Source organism: Anser anser, assembly GCF_964211835.1.
Source record: "Anser anser genome assembly, chromosome: Z".
In the NCBI taxonomy this organism is placed as follows: Eukaryota; Metazoa; Chordata; class Aves; order Anseriformes; family Anatidae; genus Anser; species Anser anser.
In genome coordinates this window covers 21,543,943-21,561,286 of record NC_139723.1, presented here as the reverse complement: position 1 = coordinate 21,561,286, position 17,344 = coordinate 21,543,943, and the positions used below count along the sequence as shown (strand labels likewise).

General features: G+C 37.1%; 1 protein-coding gene across 21 annotated transcripts in view; it reads right to left on the bottom strand.

Moving 5' to 3' along the window:
• CSNK1G3 (casein kinase 1 gamma 3) overlaps positions 1-17,344 on the bottom strand; it is a 75,348-nt gene that overhangs the window by 22,538 nt on the left and 35,466 nt on the right. For all 21 annotated transcript variants that reach the window (XM_083818728.1, XM_083818717.1, XM_083818715.1 and 18 more), the window contains 2 exons: positions 10,400-10,548; positions 9,111-9,345 (listed from right to left, as the gene is read on the bottom strand). In XM_083818728.1, coding sequence (XP_083674854.1) covers positions 9,111-9,345; positions 10,400-10,548 — 384 coding nt within the window. The remainder of the gene's footprint in view (positions 1-9,110; positions 9,346-10,399; positions 10,549-17,344) is intronic.

Sequence of the window (17,344 nt, the reverse complement as noted above, 5' to 3'; positions counted from 1 at the left end):
CTAGCAAGTAAATAAAAAAAACACCAAAAAATTATTATAGTCCCGAGCTTGGACTACACCTAGTCCCTTGCTTCATCACACATCTGCCAGCCATGTGGAGGTGTTTCTACAGTCACTTCTCCTTCACACTTCTTCGTCTTTCCAAATCCCATGCCAACACTCATCTTGTTTGCATCCGCTCTGCTACTCCTCTTGTCCACTGCTGTCTTTTTTCAGTGAATATCCTCCAGACAACCTAGTTTTCTCTAAGTTTCTCTGCTGATCCTGCAGTATCCCATTTGCTGAGCATATGCAATGCTGATACCACTATTGAAGTTATTGGAGTGAAAATAAGCAGCGGAGTTTTATGTTTGACAGGTTTCAGAATGTGCAGTAAATGTTGACTTCTGTTACCTGTTGGAACCCAGAGCTCTTTATGGGGTGGACATAGAGATAACAGGTACTTCATGAGCACTGCTCATAACAGATGTTTTTTGCAAAGCAGTGCATGCGTTATGTAAATCAGTTCAGTGGCTGCAAGAAAATGGTGGCAAAGCATACAAAAATGTTGCAAGTGTGCAACCCAAGGCCCATCTATGAACAACACTGAAGTATGGCTCACAAAAATAAATCTGGAAAGTTCTACTTGGTATTTGCTGATGGATAATAATTCCTCCCCTTTGCACTAACTTCTACAGGTTACACTGATGAAAAATTAAGCTCTTTGTAAAAAACAACAACAACAAAAAACACATATATATTAGGAGCAATTGCTATTTCACTGAGAACTATTTCTAAAAAAGGAGCAACTTTCAATTCTTACCCTGAAATGATTTCTCATTAAGATGATTTTTGTATGAGCTTTGGGCACTTTGAGATACTTCTGTAGAATAGTTCCATAGTAACTACTTCAAGGATGTGCCATTTGAGTTCATAATGCCCTCAAGATTCTGCTATGGGAAAGATTTTGGTGGCGACTTTTTATTTTTTTTGTCGTTGTTTGTTTTATATTTTATACTGGAGAGGGATTATTATTTAGAATTCATTTGAGTTCTGTGGTCATAACTTTAACTTAAATAGTAGTCAAATATCCTTTCTCATGGATGAAATTTTTCAAGACAATCCTGCCAAACGAGAAAGCCAAGGTTTTTATTGCTGTTGTTAGAGAAAGGGCTTTTGCAAGCCAGAAAAACTGAGCAGTGGACAAGCAAAAACAAAAGGATTTCAAGCATCAGCTGGAGGAAGAGTTGCTGATATTTGCTGATCCTAGTGCATCACAAATTAATGAGATTGAGAGGATTTGTTGTAATACAATCATAAGATAACAAAAATACAAGATTTTAGGGCACAGTCTCTCTCCCTCAAGGAGGTGAGGTCACCTGAAGCCAGCTAAATTAGTCAGAAACTAATACCCATTATTTAGTTTACAAGCTATACATAAATCTTGACTCAAATAGGTTGGTTTTAATCAAGACTAGAACCTCATTCCTCAGGCTATCTCCAGAAATTACCTCTTAGCCTACATGGTAAAGTAACCATAACAGGCCAAATAAGACATTTCAGTCTTAGTATAAACCCATTATAAACACCATACTCCCCCTCCAAAGAAAGTTTTACTACTTGCTATAGGAATGCTGAAACAGCAGAAACTTGCTATCTGTTTGGACCAGAAAACATGGTTTTAGCTGCCAGGAATGACTGCATGAGACTGTGCAATACTCAGGCTCTTTACTATAACCACTAAGCAGATGGCAAGTGGCATACCTACATGTCCTGTAGGTAGAGTCAATCCTGTAGATTTGAAATTTATCACCCAGAGTTTCTAATCTTGTTCAAAATGATATGATTCCACACAATAGCATAATTTGAGGGAAAGAACAGCATCCCTTCATGAACAAAATCATTATGTTTAAAAATGAAATTCTGCCAATTTTATAATAAACACATTGTTTGCCATACTGTTGCATTAAGAATAATGTGGGCTTTAAGCAATCTGTTTTCAGTTATACCTTTATGTGAGCAAAGAAAATTACCTTGCATTTGTTAAGTCTGAATCTTGGACAATTAGAATCTCAAATCATTTTGTATTAGAAGCACTGTTTCATATAATTGTAGATTTCCAGGTTTTCTTTACACAGAAAAAGTTATTCATCTCATATTACATATTACTTATTACCCTTACCCAAAAATAAACTGAGATCAAAGGACCACAAATTTTAGATTTTTTTGTATTGCAGAGATACTTATTTTGAGCAATATCATTTAATAACTATTATAATTCACTTCAAACACATTGGTTTACTGTGACAACACAGCTCTGATACCTGTTCAGAACACAGTTTTGAAGCTATTCTACTAAATTGGCTATAAAAGCAATTAATGTCTCAAAAATCAAAGAAGTGCATTTTCGTTATGAAAAATTAGGAGTAAAAATCCTGGCATGAAAGCAAACGACCAACAAAACCTTCAACCCCACTTGCTGTTCAAAAGCCACGTTGTTCATTCCCCTTCTCTTTCATAGCAGAACACCTCACTAACCCTGGTTCTGCTTGCCAGACATACTGCTTTGTATTAACTCCATAAAGGTTATGGCAATTTCACTTGCTGTATCTACACAAGATCAGTTCTTGAGAGTCACTAGCTCTTAAGCCTGCCTCTCCACAACCCTGCCCCTGAGGTTCAGCAATGATACAGTGATGAGGACTAGTCAATCTTCTAGGTGTGAGTACTAGGTCTGGAAAAAGATTTCATTCTGCCCCACTGACTCAGCAACAAGCAAGAGTTCCTAGGCCCTGAAAGGCTATGGCCCTTTAACTGCCGAATTTATTTTTTTCTTCAAGTTTATGAAAAAGCTCTAGAATGCAGGCTAGTACAGACATTTATTGTGAACAAAACTACGTTAAGAAATGCACTAGCATTGATCCAATCTACAAATATTTTTGGTGATTTAGATTACAGAAAAGCCTGGTCCTAAAAAAATGTATTTTAAATCTAGAACATGTAACAGCTCTGACAACAGAGTGGACCTACCAGTGAAGGGTAGGGGGCTCGAAGGAGGGGTGTTCTTTGTTTTGTTGCTGTTGTTTTTGTTGCGTTTTTTTTTTCCCCTTAACATAATTACTGTTAAATTACTGTTAATTTCTTCATTTGGCCTTTCAATGAGCATTACAGAGCAAAGCTGTTTCATTCCCAGGAGTCTCAGGCATTCGTGGTAAAATAACTAACCTCTGCCTCTTCAATAATCAAGCACTACCAGGAAAAGACCAACATAACCAAGGATATTCGCCATTCCCCAGACACCATTAGATGTACCCATTTTATAGCAATTACCACTTAATTTGACCATGCTTCTTTTAACCAATAAATTAAAACAGAAATCCAGCACACTGTTTTTCTGAATTTAGGGAAATCCCCCAATTACCAATGTAGATTTCCTGCAGATACAAAAAGTTCATAGGACTCTTACAGATGGAGATTTTTAGCTCCCATACAGAATCTTTATTCTCTGGAATCCCACTCTCCCTTCCTGAAAATGAAGGGAACTGAAGAAGCATGGAATAATTTTATCCCCAAGAGAAGTTAATTTATAGAAGCAAGTGCACCAACCAAATGCTGAAAAGGGCTGCAGAATATCTATATTTCCCTCAAACAGTTATCTGAATAAATCCACATTATTTTTCACATAGACAAAATATCTTCTATTCTAGATACAAACTTCCAGTGTAGTACAAAGCCACTAGAAACATTTGACCAAACGCACATTTGGGGGGAAAAGATTATTGAAATGATTGGCACCACAGTGCTTGGTAACTATAAATCACCTTCTATATACACTTCAAAATATTGGGCCTTGGCAATTTTGTGCTAGTTTCAACTAAACATATGCAAACACTTAAAACTCTTTTCTTGTTGCTATGCATTTGTTTTGACACTTGTAAACAATCCGGATCCTAAACTATATTTTTGGTCATGAGAAAACACAATTTCTTGTTTATAAGTAATAATGTAGAGTAAGTTGTAGTTCAATTAAATGCATAATTGAGATCAACCTGTAACAGAATAAGAACATGACAGTCTGTCTCCCTCTTTACTCAAAAGGCTTTTATTTTTCACAAGGGTCACCTGAAACCTTGGATAGTCAAGCAGCAATAATATATCCATTAGCTTTGCTACAAGACCATTGATATTGTGAAAGGGATTACCTATAGACTGAAAATACTGTCCTAAAAATTCTCTCATTTCCTGTATCTTTAGTGCTGAATGTATCCTCTATTCCACTGTCCCAGTAACTCTAAGAAATTCAAAACAAACAGAACTTGAAGAACTTCAGTGTACTGTATGTCCTGCAGCACAAACTAAAGAAATGCTACATTTTCAGAGAAAAATCATAGAACTTATAAAAATAAATTAAAAAAAAAAATCTACATAAAGGAGAGGCTGGGAAAGTAAGTGCCCCATTCATAGTGTTCAATGTGTCATAAGAGGTCATATTCAACATGTCTTAAGAGGTCATATTTCTCTGACACCCAAGAAATGCTTACAAAATACTCAGGTCAAGGAGAATCACTGTTCTGAGTTTGAACTGAAGAAGTTTTTACATGAGGTTGTGGTCTTTTGCATGGTATAATCACTTACAGTCCCCAGTCACACCAGATTTCAGATATGCATGCTAAAATTTTTGCACTTACATTTAAGAATTACATAAATATTTATGTAACTCCTGTGAGAAGGAGACATATCACAGTAAAGACAGACTAGCTACTGAAAAGACTATTAGCTTTGCCACAGCTACCACGGCCAGAGGAGTCAGTATATACCTAACTACTCTTCCCCACAGCTTTGCTGAGAGGTATAGGACTACTCACAATACAAAAGTTAGATTTGACAGAATTTTCAAACAGACATGTCATTTAAACAAAAATAAGTCTACCCAACTAGAGTTCAAGATTTTACCTAAAGAATGCAAAAGACTTTCCCCTTGAAGGAGAAAGTGTCATTTATTTTGCCAATGTGTTAATATCAGACATGTAATTCCCTAAAAAATCAGGTGTGTTCTCCACATAATTACCAACTTTAAGTTATGTGGTTTTCTTTCTTAAATGATTTGGGGGTAAGAGGGTTGTCTTATTTAAGAAGGATTAAATAGGTTGACTCTAAAATTGGTTGTCTCTTCTTAAACTGACACCAATTTGATATACCATGCACAAAACACAAATTAAATGCTTCCTTGAGAAATTTACATTCTAAAAAATATGTTTAAGAAGTTCAAACACCATTATCAAATTTTAAAATGTGTTCTCAGTAAAAAATATTCATGATACTACAAGAAAATGTTAATATTTACATTGTTATTCTTTAAATGAAAAAAATATTGCAACTAATCTTAAAGCTCTTTGGCTCTAATATGGTTTAAAAACTGACATTTTTGAAGTCTTTACCTGGTGAAGAATAGTAAATCTAGCACATGATAAGCTTACAATAGTTCAGTTACTTCTTACACATCCAATTACTGTGTGAACGCATGCAGACTTGAGGGTAGTTTCATGTACCACGCTTTTTTCAATGCATGAGTGGGTGGTTTTTCATCGTATGTGTATACTAGGAATATGCTATTCCACCTGTTTTAGTTAAGAGACTGCTTCAGATCAAGCAGTTCAAAACCCACTGACAAGACCTGAAGCAGCGACAAATATATCATTATTGTGAAAATAGAAAATATTGTAGCACTTTAGTAAATACTGCTGTATCATTAGAATAGGTTTCTTTCCATTTTCAAACGCCAAAGTACTTGCTGGAATAAAGCTGGCATATTGTACTCCATTTCAGAAGTGGGAAAAAAGCCAAAAAGTATTCTAGTAGGCCAGTTTTCAGTAATTATTTTGATACCTTTGTGGAAATAATTTAAGTAGAAAAAAAGAAAAAAAAGGAAAAAAAGGAAAAAAAAAAAAGATTCTTATTTCTACACAACTGGCATGCCATAACAAGATAAAATATGAGTATAAACTAATGACCGTTACCTCTAATAAATATCAAATAACGCATGGCCAGGTTGCCTTAAGAGCCTGTAGAGTCTTCACCACTGGAGATACTGAAAAGCTGTTTGGACGTGGTCCTCAGCTCTAGATGGCCCAGCCTGAACAAGCAATTGGACCAAATTACCTCCAGAGCTCCCTTCCAACACCAACCATTCCATGATTGGAATCTCTATTGGAATTCTTCTACTGGAATCCCTACTGGATTCTTTCTTTACTTGCCAAGGGTTGGCAGACACTTCCATAATGACTAAAGGAACCACAGTGGTCATGATGCTATGGCAAATGTGAACATAATCTCTAAAGCCATGAACTTCAGAAACAGTAATTCGTATTTTTAAATCTGTGGATTGCTTTTTCAGACACTTAATATGCAAAAGTGCACATTACCACTTTTTGTTCATGTCAATCCTGTGAAGAAGTTGCTGAAGTTTATATTATCAGAAAATTAAATTAAATTAATAAAGTTTCAATTGCTTCTCACAAGACTTGGCTATATGCTTTAAATTACATATATTTGACAAACAATGTTCTTTAAACTCATGCATTCCTAATGTATAAATACCAAGAATTACACCAGTGCTTCATACACCTAGCAGAAATTATCTCAAATGTGTTTTACTTTAATTAATTCCATTCCGACTACAGAAGCAACCCCACAGAAAATGAAAAGATGGTCAGAAGAGCACAATCTCCCACCTTTAAAAAGGGAAGCAATTATTATTTAGCCTATTCTTAAAAATTCCCCGTAGAACACGTATTTAAAGAAGTTAGCCACCCTGTGAAGATGTTCCCAGAACATGGGACTGCAAGTGAGATTTTAAAATCTACAACAAGGTTACCTCCAAAATCAGGTTTCAAATACAAAACAGCTACACATTAAGTAACACTTCTGTTTCTCTAAAACTTGCAGTGTGTAGGTGTGTAATAAGTTTTTTCAATGTAGATTAAAAGTACCCAAATATAACTCTTACCAGACATGAGTGGGGTGGCTGTTCAGCCATTGTCTAATGGTACTAGAAGCCTTCCACTACTTAAAAGGGGCTTATAAGAAAGATGGGGAGGGACTCTCTATCAGGGAGTGCAGTGACAGGTGAAAATCATTTTAAACTAAAAGCATGTAGATCTAGACTACATATTAGGAACAAACTCTTCACCACGAGGGTGGTGAGGCACTGGAACAGGTTGCCCAGAGAAGCTGTCGATGCCTCGTCCCTCGAAATGTTCAAGGCCAGGTTGGACAGGGGTTTGAGCAACCTGGTCTGGTGGGAGGTGTCCCTGCACGTGGCAGGGGGGTTGGAACTGGATGGGCTTTAAGGTCCCTTCCAACCCAAACCTTTCCCTGAGTAATAATAATAAACCCCTCCAATAATCTGGGGACCTTACATGCACTGTCAGTCTTACACATGAACGTACAGCATAGCTATACATATACCTGCTTCTTTCTCCCTATATAACGGAGAAAATTCAGGCTGTTTTAGGAATTTGGAGGGAAAATCCAAGATCTACAGTTTGTTTGCACATCATAAATTAAATCTTTCAGCTTTGTTTGTGAAGAATGCACAGATATGTCAGGTTAAACATCTGAAATGTTTTGAATTATAAAGTAATGTTTAGCATTTTAAAATCAATACCTTTTTGAATTGTCACCATAGAAAAATATCTTTCCGTCATCACCTACTTAAACCCTCCTCTCTCCTGTTCTGAAGACTTGTTCTTTTTTTTATTTAATTGAAAAAGCTCCACATTCTTTAACTTGCCCAGAGATAGAGCAAAATTCCAAAGTTTACTATCCTAAAGTGATGTTGAATGACATTTTGTAAATACTGGTCTATATTTGCCGTGGAATATACTGAACAAGGAACATATATATTTTTTCTCTACGTTTGCATGGAAGCCAGGTAAGTAGCTGAGAAATTTAGAAAGATCTTTCTAATTTTTGTAGAGACTGAGGCAGGAACCAAGAGAAAAGCATAAACAGGTGGAACAGTTCCACACTGATTAAATTAAAAATTTGCCTATAGACAAGGTAACTAACTCATTTCTTCCTATTTTGAAGAAAAATATGAAGGCTGAATATATGTGCCTATAATTGTTATGAAGGGAATCTATTGTGACAGTATTATAAAAAATGTCAAAAATCAAACTACTACAAAACATCTACCATCATTTCCTCAGCTATGGCTGCTCACCACTAACTGAACTTGTCTGAATTTATGGATTAAACCCCCCTATCACTCTAAGAAAAACATGAACAGTATCATATTTGTCATATTAACATGAACTATAAGAATTGTGCAACAGTCTTTCTGATCAATTAAAACAGCAACCTATTTACCATGCAATTATATGCTGCTGGTTTACGCAAATTCAAAGATGTCAGCCCTATTGTCACTAGAAATCTTCTACACAGCTTGTCTGGTGGGAGGTGTCCCTGCCATGGGACAAAACAAAGACTGCCTTGTATGCTCATGCACCTTTTTCCATGTAAATTTATTCCTTCAATTAAAATTATTTCTCTCTATATATATCCTGTCATTTCCTTAGTCCATCACATCTGCAACACAAGCATAACATTTAGCTACTCTGACAAAGCCTCATTAGCAGTATAGCCATTAAAAAAAAAATCAACAAATCTGCATGAAAATGGAAACTACTATTATTCCAATTGGCTAATATTCCTAATATTCCTATACTAATATTCCACTATTATTCCATTTCAAAGGGATCAAAAAACCTGGCAAGGCAGCATAGAAAACCCATGTCGCTGCAATCTATTAACTTGGATATCTTTCTCAACAATACCTACCTTTATTTTCCCCATAGCATACTTCTAATGTGAAGATGTTACAATATAAAGATACACCTCTTCTTCTGAATAAATAACAAAAATAACATAAATGTTTGCTGAGACACAATCATGATCAATAGAGACCCAGAGAACCTTATTTCCATAAATAGCATTTTAGCAAGTCCAAACTGATTTTGAACAGTACTTTAAACTTCACACTGTAGAGAAAAATTACAACTTGAAAAGAAGGTGATTTCACACAAATGACAGCTGCTAATTCTTGTTTCTGCACTTAAAAGCACACGTACCTTTTCCTAAATGTGTGTTTATACTCATGTATCTAGCTGTTCCTGTAAGGCTCTTGTGTTCTTGATATGGTATATGCTGCTTCGTTTCTGGATCTATATACTCCTTTGCCAAGCCAAAATCTATAATATGAATAATTTGCTGGGTTTTGTTTCCAGGTTGTCCTATTAAGAAGTTTTCAGGCTTAACATCTCTGTATATCAAGTTCTTTGAATGGACATATTCCATACGAGAAATCTTTAATAAAACAAAAAGATGACAAAGTTTAGTTTAAGCATCAGGTTGCCACATGAACTTGTGGTAGAAGCTAAATATCTGACATTTGCTTTACATTTAGAAGAAGTCACCCCTCTTACCAAACGGCTATTGGTCTTAATACAGTACCACCCAGTCAATGAAAACTATACACATGCCCTTAGTAGATACACCAAATCATGTATAGCAAACTAGACATTAGACACGAATCAGTATATAATAGGAGCTGATCTTTAAGAACAGCTGACACTCGGTATATTCTGTGCATATTACTAGGCATAGTTTTAATGAATAGTTTGCATTAACCAGAAATTATGTCACTAAAACAGTGGGAAAACAAGTTCCACATAGATCTACTATATATTAAAGGAATAAAACCTTTATGCCAGTAGAAGAGAAGTGCTGGAATTCCAGCAATATACATATAGCCCCAATATCAATATCTATTTATAGAATTGGAGACTCAATACCTTCAACATTTCAGATTTACTTAAAGCACATTATATCAAGGCAAACATGCAATGCCTTGTTTCCTCCTTCCATCACACACTTGTCCTACTGGAAACCAAATCAAAATGCTTCAAAAAATCTGACAATTTTTTCACTGAGTAACTTTGCTATATTTTAGTATCTCTGGAATTTTATTTTTTCTCTTTGTTCCTGAGAAAGCACAGGTTAAATATTTATGCTATTTAGGAATCCTAGCTTCCACCTCCTTTCATAATTACAATTATTTATATTTCAAGAAGATGTTGTTTTTAATTGTGTATGTCAAACTAAAATCCATGATTTCAGGTTGTCATTAGGTAAGAGACTCAGAAGACAATGATAGTACATTCATGCAGTGATTTTTGAAAAATTAAAACAAAGCAAGTGAAAATGACATAAAGTCAATCATTCTGCTAAAATTGTATCACAGGCACAAATACCAATTTAAAACATGCTAAGCAAAAGTCTTTGAAGTGAAATTAGTATTTAATCCATTGAAGACTAAGTTACTCTAATGAACTTTCAAATTCAAATCTGTTCTACTTACCAACTGTATGGCTACCATAAGAACAGTTTTAAGAGAAAACTTCCTATCACACAAGTCAAATAAGTCTTCCAGACTAGGTCCAAGTAGTTCTAGCACCATAGCATTATATTTGCCACATGGGCCAAAATAGTAGACCTGAGGTAGTCCATCTGTAGAAGAGAGATACAACGTAATTATAAGGGGTTAAATAATGTTAATGAACATAACACTAAAATTCTTACCTGACCTCAAGATGATCTTAAGTAAAAAAATACATATTTCACAAAAAAGCAACAACAAAACTTTGTAAAAGATACAAGTAAAAGGTAAAATAGGAGTAGTGAAAATAGTATCAGTAGTATTAAACGTCTTAAGAATATTACATGTTTGACATGAAAAATTTACAATCTTTTATAGAAAATGAAAAAAATCTGTTGGGTTTTGTAAAAGTAAATTGAAATGGGGTTTTAAAAAGGTATTGAGAGCTTTTAAATAAACTGATTTTCAAAAAAACAGTTTTTTTACATTAAACTTTTTACATTAAGGCTATATTCAGGAGATAAAGCGATATTCAAGAGTAAACTGCTTTACATTAATCATTTAAAAATCCAAAAGAGATTAATGAATCCTTAAGCTTCATGAGACATTAAGTCAAGTTTCAGATGCATTATCAAAATAGGAATGCCATAGATAACAAACTGTTGTAGTCGTCACTTGTTAGTATTAATGGTTTTCCAAATATGAGCTAGCAGTGCGAACCTGCAAACACAGGAGCAGCCAGCAAGCTGAGGGAGGGCACTCAGCCAGATTGAAGTGCACCTGGGGGACAATGCAGTCATTGGTCCCAGCCAACATGGGTTCATGAGGGGTAGGTCCTGCCTAACAACCATCTGGTCAATCAAGGAAAACCAACTGATGTGATCTTTTTGGACTTCAGCAAGGCTTTTGACACGGTTTCCCATAGGTTCCTACTGGACAAAATGTCCAGCATACAACTAAACAAAACCATCATACGATGGGTGAGCAATTGGCTGACGGGTAAAGCTCAAAGGGTCATGGTAAATGGGGCCACATCCGGCTGGCGGATGGTCACTAGTGGGGTCCCTCAAGGCTCCATTTTAGGGCCAGTCCTCTTCAATGTTTTTATAAACGATTTGGATGTAGGACTAGAAGGTGTTTTGAGCAAATTTGCCGATGACATCAAACTTGGAGGAGTTGTAGACTTGGCCGAGGGTGGAAAGGCCTTGCAGAGAGATCTGGACAGATTGGAGAGCTGGGCTATCACCAACCGCATGAAGTTTAACAAGAGCAAGTGCCGGGTCCTGCACCTGGGACGGGGCAACCCTGGCTATGCATACAGACTCGGCGACAAGATGCTGGAGAGCAGCCCCACAGAGAGGGATCTGGGGGTTGTGGCTGACAGCAAGTTGAATATGAGCCAGCAGTGTGCCCTGGCAGCCAGGAGGGCCAACCGTACCCTGGGGTGCATCAAGCACAGCATTGTTAGTCAGTCGAGGGAGGTGATTGTCCCGCTCTACTCTGCACTGGTGCGGCCTCACCTCGACTACTGTGTGCAGTTCTGGGCACTACAGTACAAAAAGGACATTAAACTGTTGGAGAGTGTCCAGAGAAGGGCAACGAAGATGGTGAAGGGCCTAGAGGGGAAGACGTATGAGGAGCGGCTGAGGTCACTGGGCCTGTTCAGCCTGGAGAAAAGGAGGCTGAGGGGGGACCTCATCGCAGTCGACAGCTTCCTCGCGAGGGGGAGTGGAGAGGCAGGTGACCTATTCTCCTTAATCACCAATGATAGGACCCGCAGGAATGGTGTCAAGCTGAGGCAGGGGAGGTTTAGGCTAGACATCAGGAAGAGGATTTTCACCAAGAGGGTGGTTGCACACTGGAACAGGCTCCCCAGTGAGGTAGTCACTACACCAAGCCTGTCTGAATTTAAGAAGCATTTGGACTGTGCGCTTAGTCATATGGTCTGAAATTTTAGGTAGACCTGTATGGTGCCAGGAGTTGGACTCGATGATCCTTGTGGGTCCCTTCCAACTCGGGATATTATATGATTCTATGATTCTATGAGGGGATTGTTCATCTCTGCACTGAGGGGCCCCACCTGGAGTGCTGCATCCAGGTCTGTGGCCCCCAGCACAAGAAGGATGTGGACCTGTTGGAATGAGTCCAAAAGAGAGCTACAAAGATGATCAGAGAGCTGGGGCACCTCTCCTATGAAAAAAATCTGAGAGAACTGAGGATGTTCAGCCTGGAGGTGATATGGCTCTGGGGAGATCTCATTGCAGCCTTTCAATACCTAAAGGGGGCTTAAAAAAAGATGGAGAGTGACTTTTTGCACAGGAAGATAGTGATAGGACAAGGGGAATGACTTTAAACTAAAAGACTGTATGTTTAGATTAGATGTAAGGAAGAAATTCTTGGTGGTGAGGCACTGGACCAGGTTGCCCAGAGAAGCTGTGGATGCCCCATCCCTCGAAGCGTTCAAGGCCAGGTTGGATGGGGCTTTCAGCAACCTGGCCTAGTGGGAGGTGTCCCAGCCCATGGCAAGGGATTGGAATTGGATGGTCTTCAAGGTCCCTTCCAACCCAAGACTCTCTCTGATTCTACGATGAAATATAAGCATTTTTTACTTAAATTTGCACTGTCTTCTCTTCCTTGATTACTTTTGGTTTCTGTATAGATGGCACATAATAGAAAATATTTTTCTTAAATCTGAGTTGGTTCATTACAAATCTAAACACCACCAAGTCGAAGTCTTAAAAATTTTTTAAACATCTAGATTCCTAATAAAGTGTGGGGTACACTGAGATCTATTAATTAAACTGTATGAAGGTCAGGTTTTTTTTTTTAATGTACTCATAAGAAACGATGACAAAGGGAGTTTTCATAAGTCTCAAGGGGAACCTATGATAAAAGGATTCACACTGATTCCTCTTCTAAAGTATCCCATCAAATACCTCCCTTAATTTCTTAAATTCCTTTGAAAATTGAATTCATGGTGTCCAGAAATGAACCACTAACTCCTACAGCATTAAATCATTAAAGTGATTTAGAAGAAAAACATATTTGAATAAAAACAGAATTTCATATTTTAAAGTTTATTTTAAGAAACAAAGTTCTAAATCTGTAGTTGTGTATTTTTTACTTTGAATTTTGTTAAAATAAAGAGCAACATTTCCAGATAAAACATATGTAAACATAAATATCTCACTGCATGTTTCACTAACAATCTCTTAAATACTGTGTGAATAAGTATGAAAAAAAAACTATCGAGAGGGGCAAAAGGCTAATTCAGTGTTAAAGCTGCATTTGTTTTCAAATCTTGCATATAAATAAGTAACTACATTTAAGCTACTCTTGAATTTAAAAGTAAGAATTCTTAACCACTTGTTTTATTTCACTTTAGAAACAAGTCATTTGCATTTGCAGTATCACAGAAAAGCATGTTAATACTTAAACTTTGGATTAAATGCAGTCTAGAATGTGAATTGGCATCCTGATGTCTTACTTCCTCAGAGATAAATGGGCCTTACAATTTTCCTGATATAAAAGTAAAAACAGTGACACAAAACTTTCAAGAATACATTTTGCTAATTTGTTTGTCATAAAAAGCACATTAAAGGACTGTGTATTTTTCCTTTCACATGAGCTTTTCTATGGTCTCTATTATTACAATCCTGTACTACATATAACAACCATATCCATTTTCAGAATGTCCCAAACACTGGATATTGCCTTTCTTCTCTGAAGATAAAATGGGATTTTATATGTGAAAACACTCCAAACATTGGGTGTACTTTGAAGTACATCTTCTATGACAAACTGACGTGCTTAGTGAATGAGGGAAAAGCTGTGGATGTGGTCTACCTTGACTTCAGTAAGGCTTTTGACACCATTTCCCACAGCATTCTCCTCGAGAAACTGGCTGCTCGTGGCTTGGACTGGCATACACTTCGTTGGGTTAGAAACTGGTTGGATAGCCAGGCCCAAAGAGTTGTGGTGAATGGAGTTAAATCCAGTTGGAGGACAGTCACTAGTGGTGTCCCCCACGGCTCAGTACTAGGGCCATTTCTCTTTAATATCTTTATCAATGATCCGGATGAGGGGATCGAGTGCATCCTCAGTACGTTTGTAGACGACACCAAGTTAGGTGCACGTGTCGATCTGCTTGAGGGCAGGAAGGCTCTGCAGGAGGATCTGGATAGGCTGGACCGATGGGCTGAGGTCAACTATATGAAGTTCAACAAGGCCAAGTGCCGGGCCCTGCACCTGGGGCACAACAACCCCAAGCAGATCTACAGGCTGGGAGATGAGTGGTTAGAAAGCTGCCTGGCAGAGAAGGACCTGGGAGTACTGGTTGATAGGCAGCTGAATATGAGCCAGCAGTGTGCTCAGGTGGCCAAGAAGGCCAACAGCATCCTGGCTTGCATACAAAACAGTGCAGCCAGCAGGGCTAGGGAAGTGATTGTGCCCCTGTACTCGGCTCTTGTGAGGCTGCACCTCAAGTACCTCTCACTACAAGAAGGACATTGAGGTGCTTGAGTGAGTCCAGAGAAGGGCAATGAGGCTGGGGAAAAGTCTAGAGAACAAGTCTTAAAAGGAGCGGCTGAGGGAGCTGGGATTGTTCAGCCTGGAGAAGAGGAGGCTTAGGGGCGACCTTATCTCTCTCTACAGGTACCTTAAAGGAGGCTGTAGTGAGGTGGGGGTTGGTCTATTCTCCCACATGCCTGGTGACAGGACAAGGGGGAATGGGCTAAAGTTGCGCTAGGGGAGGTTTAGGTCAGATGTTAGAAAGAACTTCTTTACCAAAAGGGTCGTTAGGTGGTGGAATGGGCTGCCCAGGGAAGTGGTTGAGTCACCATCCCTGAAGGTTTTTAGAAGACGTTTAGATGTAGAGCTTAGTGATATGGTTTAGTGGAGGACTTGTTAGTGTTAGGTCAGAAGTTGGACTAGATGATCTTGGAGGTCTCTTCCAGCCTAAATGATTCTGTGATCTCATATTTTCCATACCTTAGTACAGTGCTAACTTACACTCAAGCCACAGATGTGTAACTGTGTCCAAAACCAACACCTCTATATTTAAGCAAAACTAAAAGCAAACAAATGCAGCATTTTCTAAGAGTATTTTCCTTGATATCTTTTCCTACAAGTGATAACAATGAAAACATAACCCCTAACAACTAACCCGTAGACTTTCCATTTATTTATTTAATTTTAATCACAACTATACCCTCTATACTTAACATGCATTATCATACCCATTCCAGAGAGTCTGCAATAGCAGCTCATTCCTACTAAGTAACATAAACCACATTACATGCTACATGAGAACATGGTACAACAAAGCTTGATTTTTAAAAGATCATCTCCAATCATCAAATAATGGCTCAGAAAAGCTGTCTGTGCAGAAAAGGATATCATAATTCTAGATATCCCTAGTAGCCAAGTTTCCTGCCTCCACTTTACGGTATTGTGGAATTGTACATGGAAATGTGGATGAGTATGCAGCAGTGAACTATGTTATCCAACAGACGTACAGAAATAAGTCCAAAAAACAAACAACTGAGCACAGACAGGAAGAAAAAGAACAGTAAGAAGAAAAGAGAACATATGTGATGGTCTGAGACACATTCCAAGAATCTCTGCTCTTGTATCTTCACGTTTAAAGATATGAACTACAAAATTCCCCTCTATTAGCACTGCATTTGTTCTGTGTCTGTTTACAGGATTTTAAAATACTAAAAGAACTTCTTCAAAAATATGGAAGTCGGAAGATTTGGGGGCTTCATCAAGATTTCTAGAACTGGCTTCTGTGAATACAGGTGGAAGAAAAAAGAATTGTAGACAGGAATTCATTTCGCAGCATTTTCAGATTTGGAGGCAGAGTTGCCAATTTCAGAAATGTGTTCAGATGACAGGTCAAAAACACCCTTAGAACATTTATTCTACCAAATCACATCATTTATTTAACATGACAAGAAGAGTACTTGTATTATCTACAATACCAGATCTTCTGACTAAACGAAGTTCCAAAATACCTAAAAATTGTAGTGCGTAATGTATTAAGTTACTAATTCTGCAATACAAAAATTGAGTCCTATGTCTAAAATCCCCCATACTTATAAAATTATTTCATATTAACAGGTCAAAGGAATAGAAGATTTCATCATATTAGACCTTGCTTTTGCTTAAAAACAATAACCTAACATCATTCCATCACTATATTATTCAGTCTTTTCTCCAGATCACCTGGTACGTGTACAAGTAACGTGCTATTAATGAAGAGCATCTGTTTTATTCGTTTTGTTTTTCACAATAAAGATTTAAGTGGAAGCTTTCTTATATAAATCTTCATGAAAAATAAGGTGAATTAGAAAAAAAATTTATTAACCCAGACAACATCTGAACTACTCAAAAAACACCAACTTCTTAAAATAACTTCTGAAAACTGATTAACAAATGCCAGACTTATTTTAAAATGAAATATTTTTATTCCTGTAAAGAAGTGATCACATAAGAAAACAAACTCCTATCATGGGGAATAGCTGCAAAAGGATAATGCAATGTCTTCTTGCTAGCTTAATGACCATGTTAATTCTTACGGTTTGAAACACCAATAAAAAATAACTGTTATATTTGGATAAAAAATAGTTACAGCTGAAGGGGGTTGGCCTGTTTACTGCATCATTATTTTCATTAATAATCTTTAACTGTTAGCTGCAATACCATAAAACCTCACTTATTCTGTATATTTTCATAGGATTTAAAGTATTATAATTTTCCAAGCAATTTTGCCACACTTAAAGTATATTATATTTTTGTTAATATAACAGCTATCCAGAAATTATTTCATTTATTTATGTAGAAGGTTATAGAATGTTATATTTAATGTTATATTTTATATTTTATGTGCTATACAGCACCATGTAAATTATAGAGTATGCCATA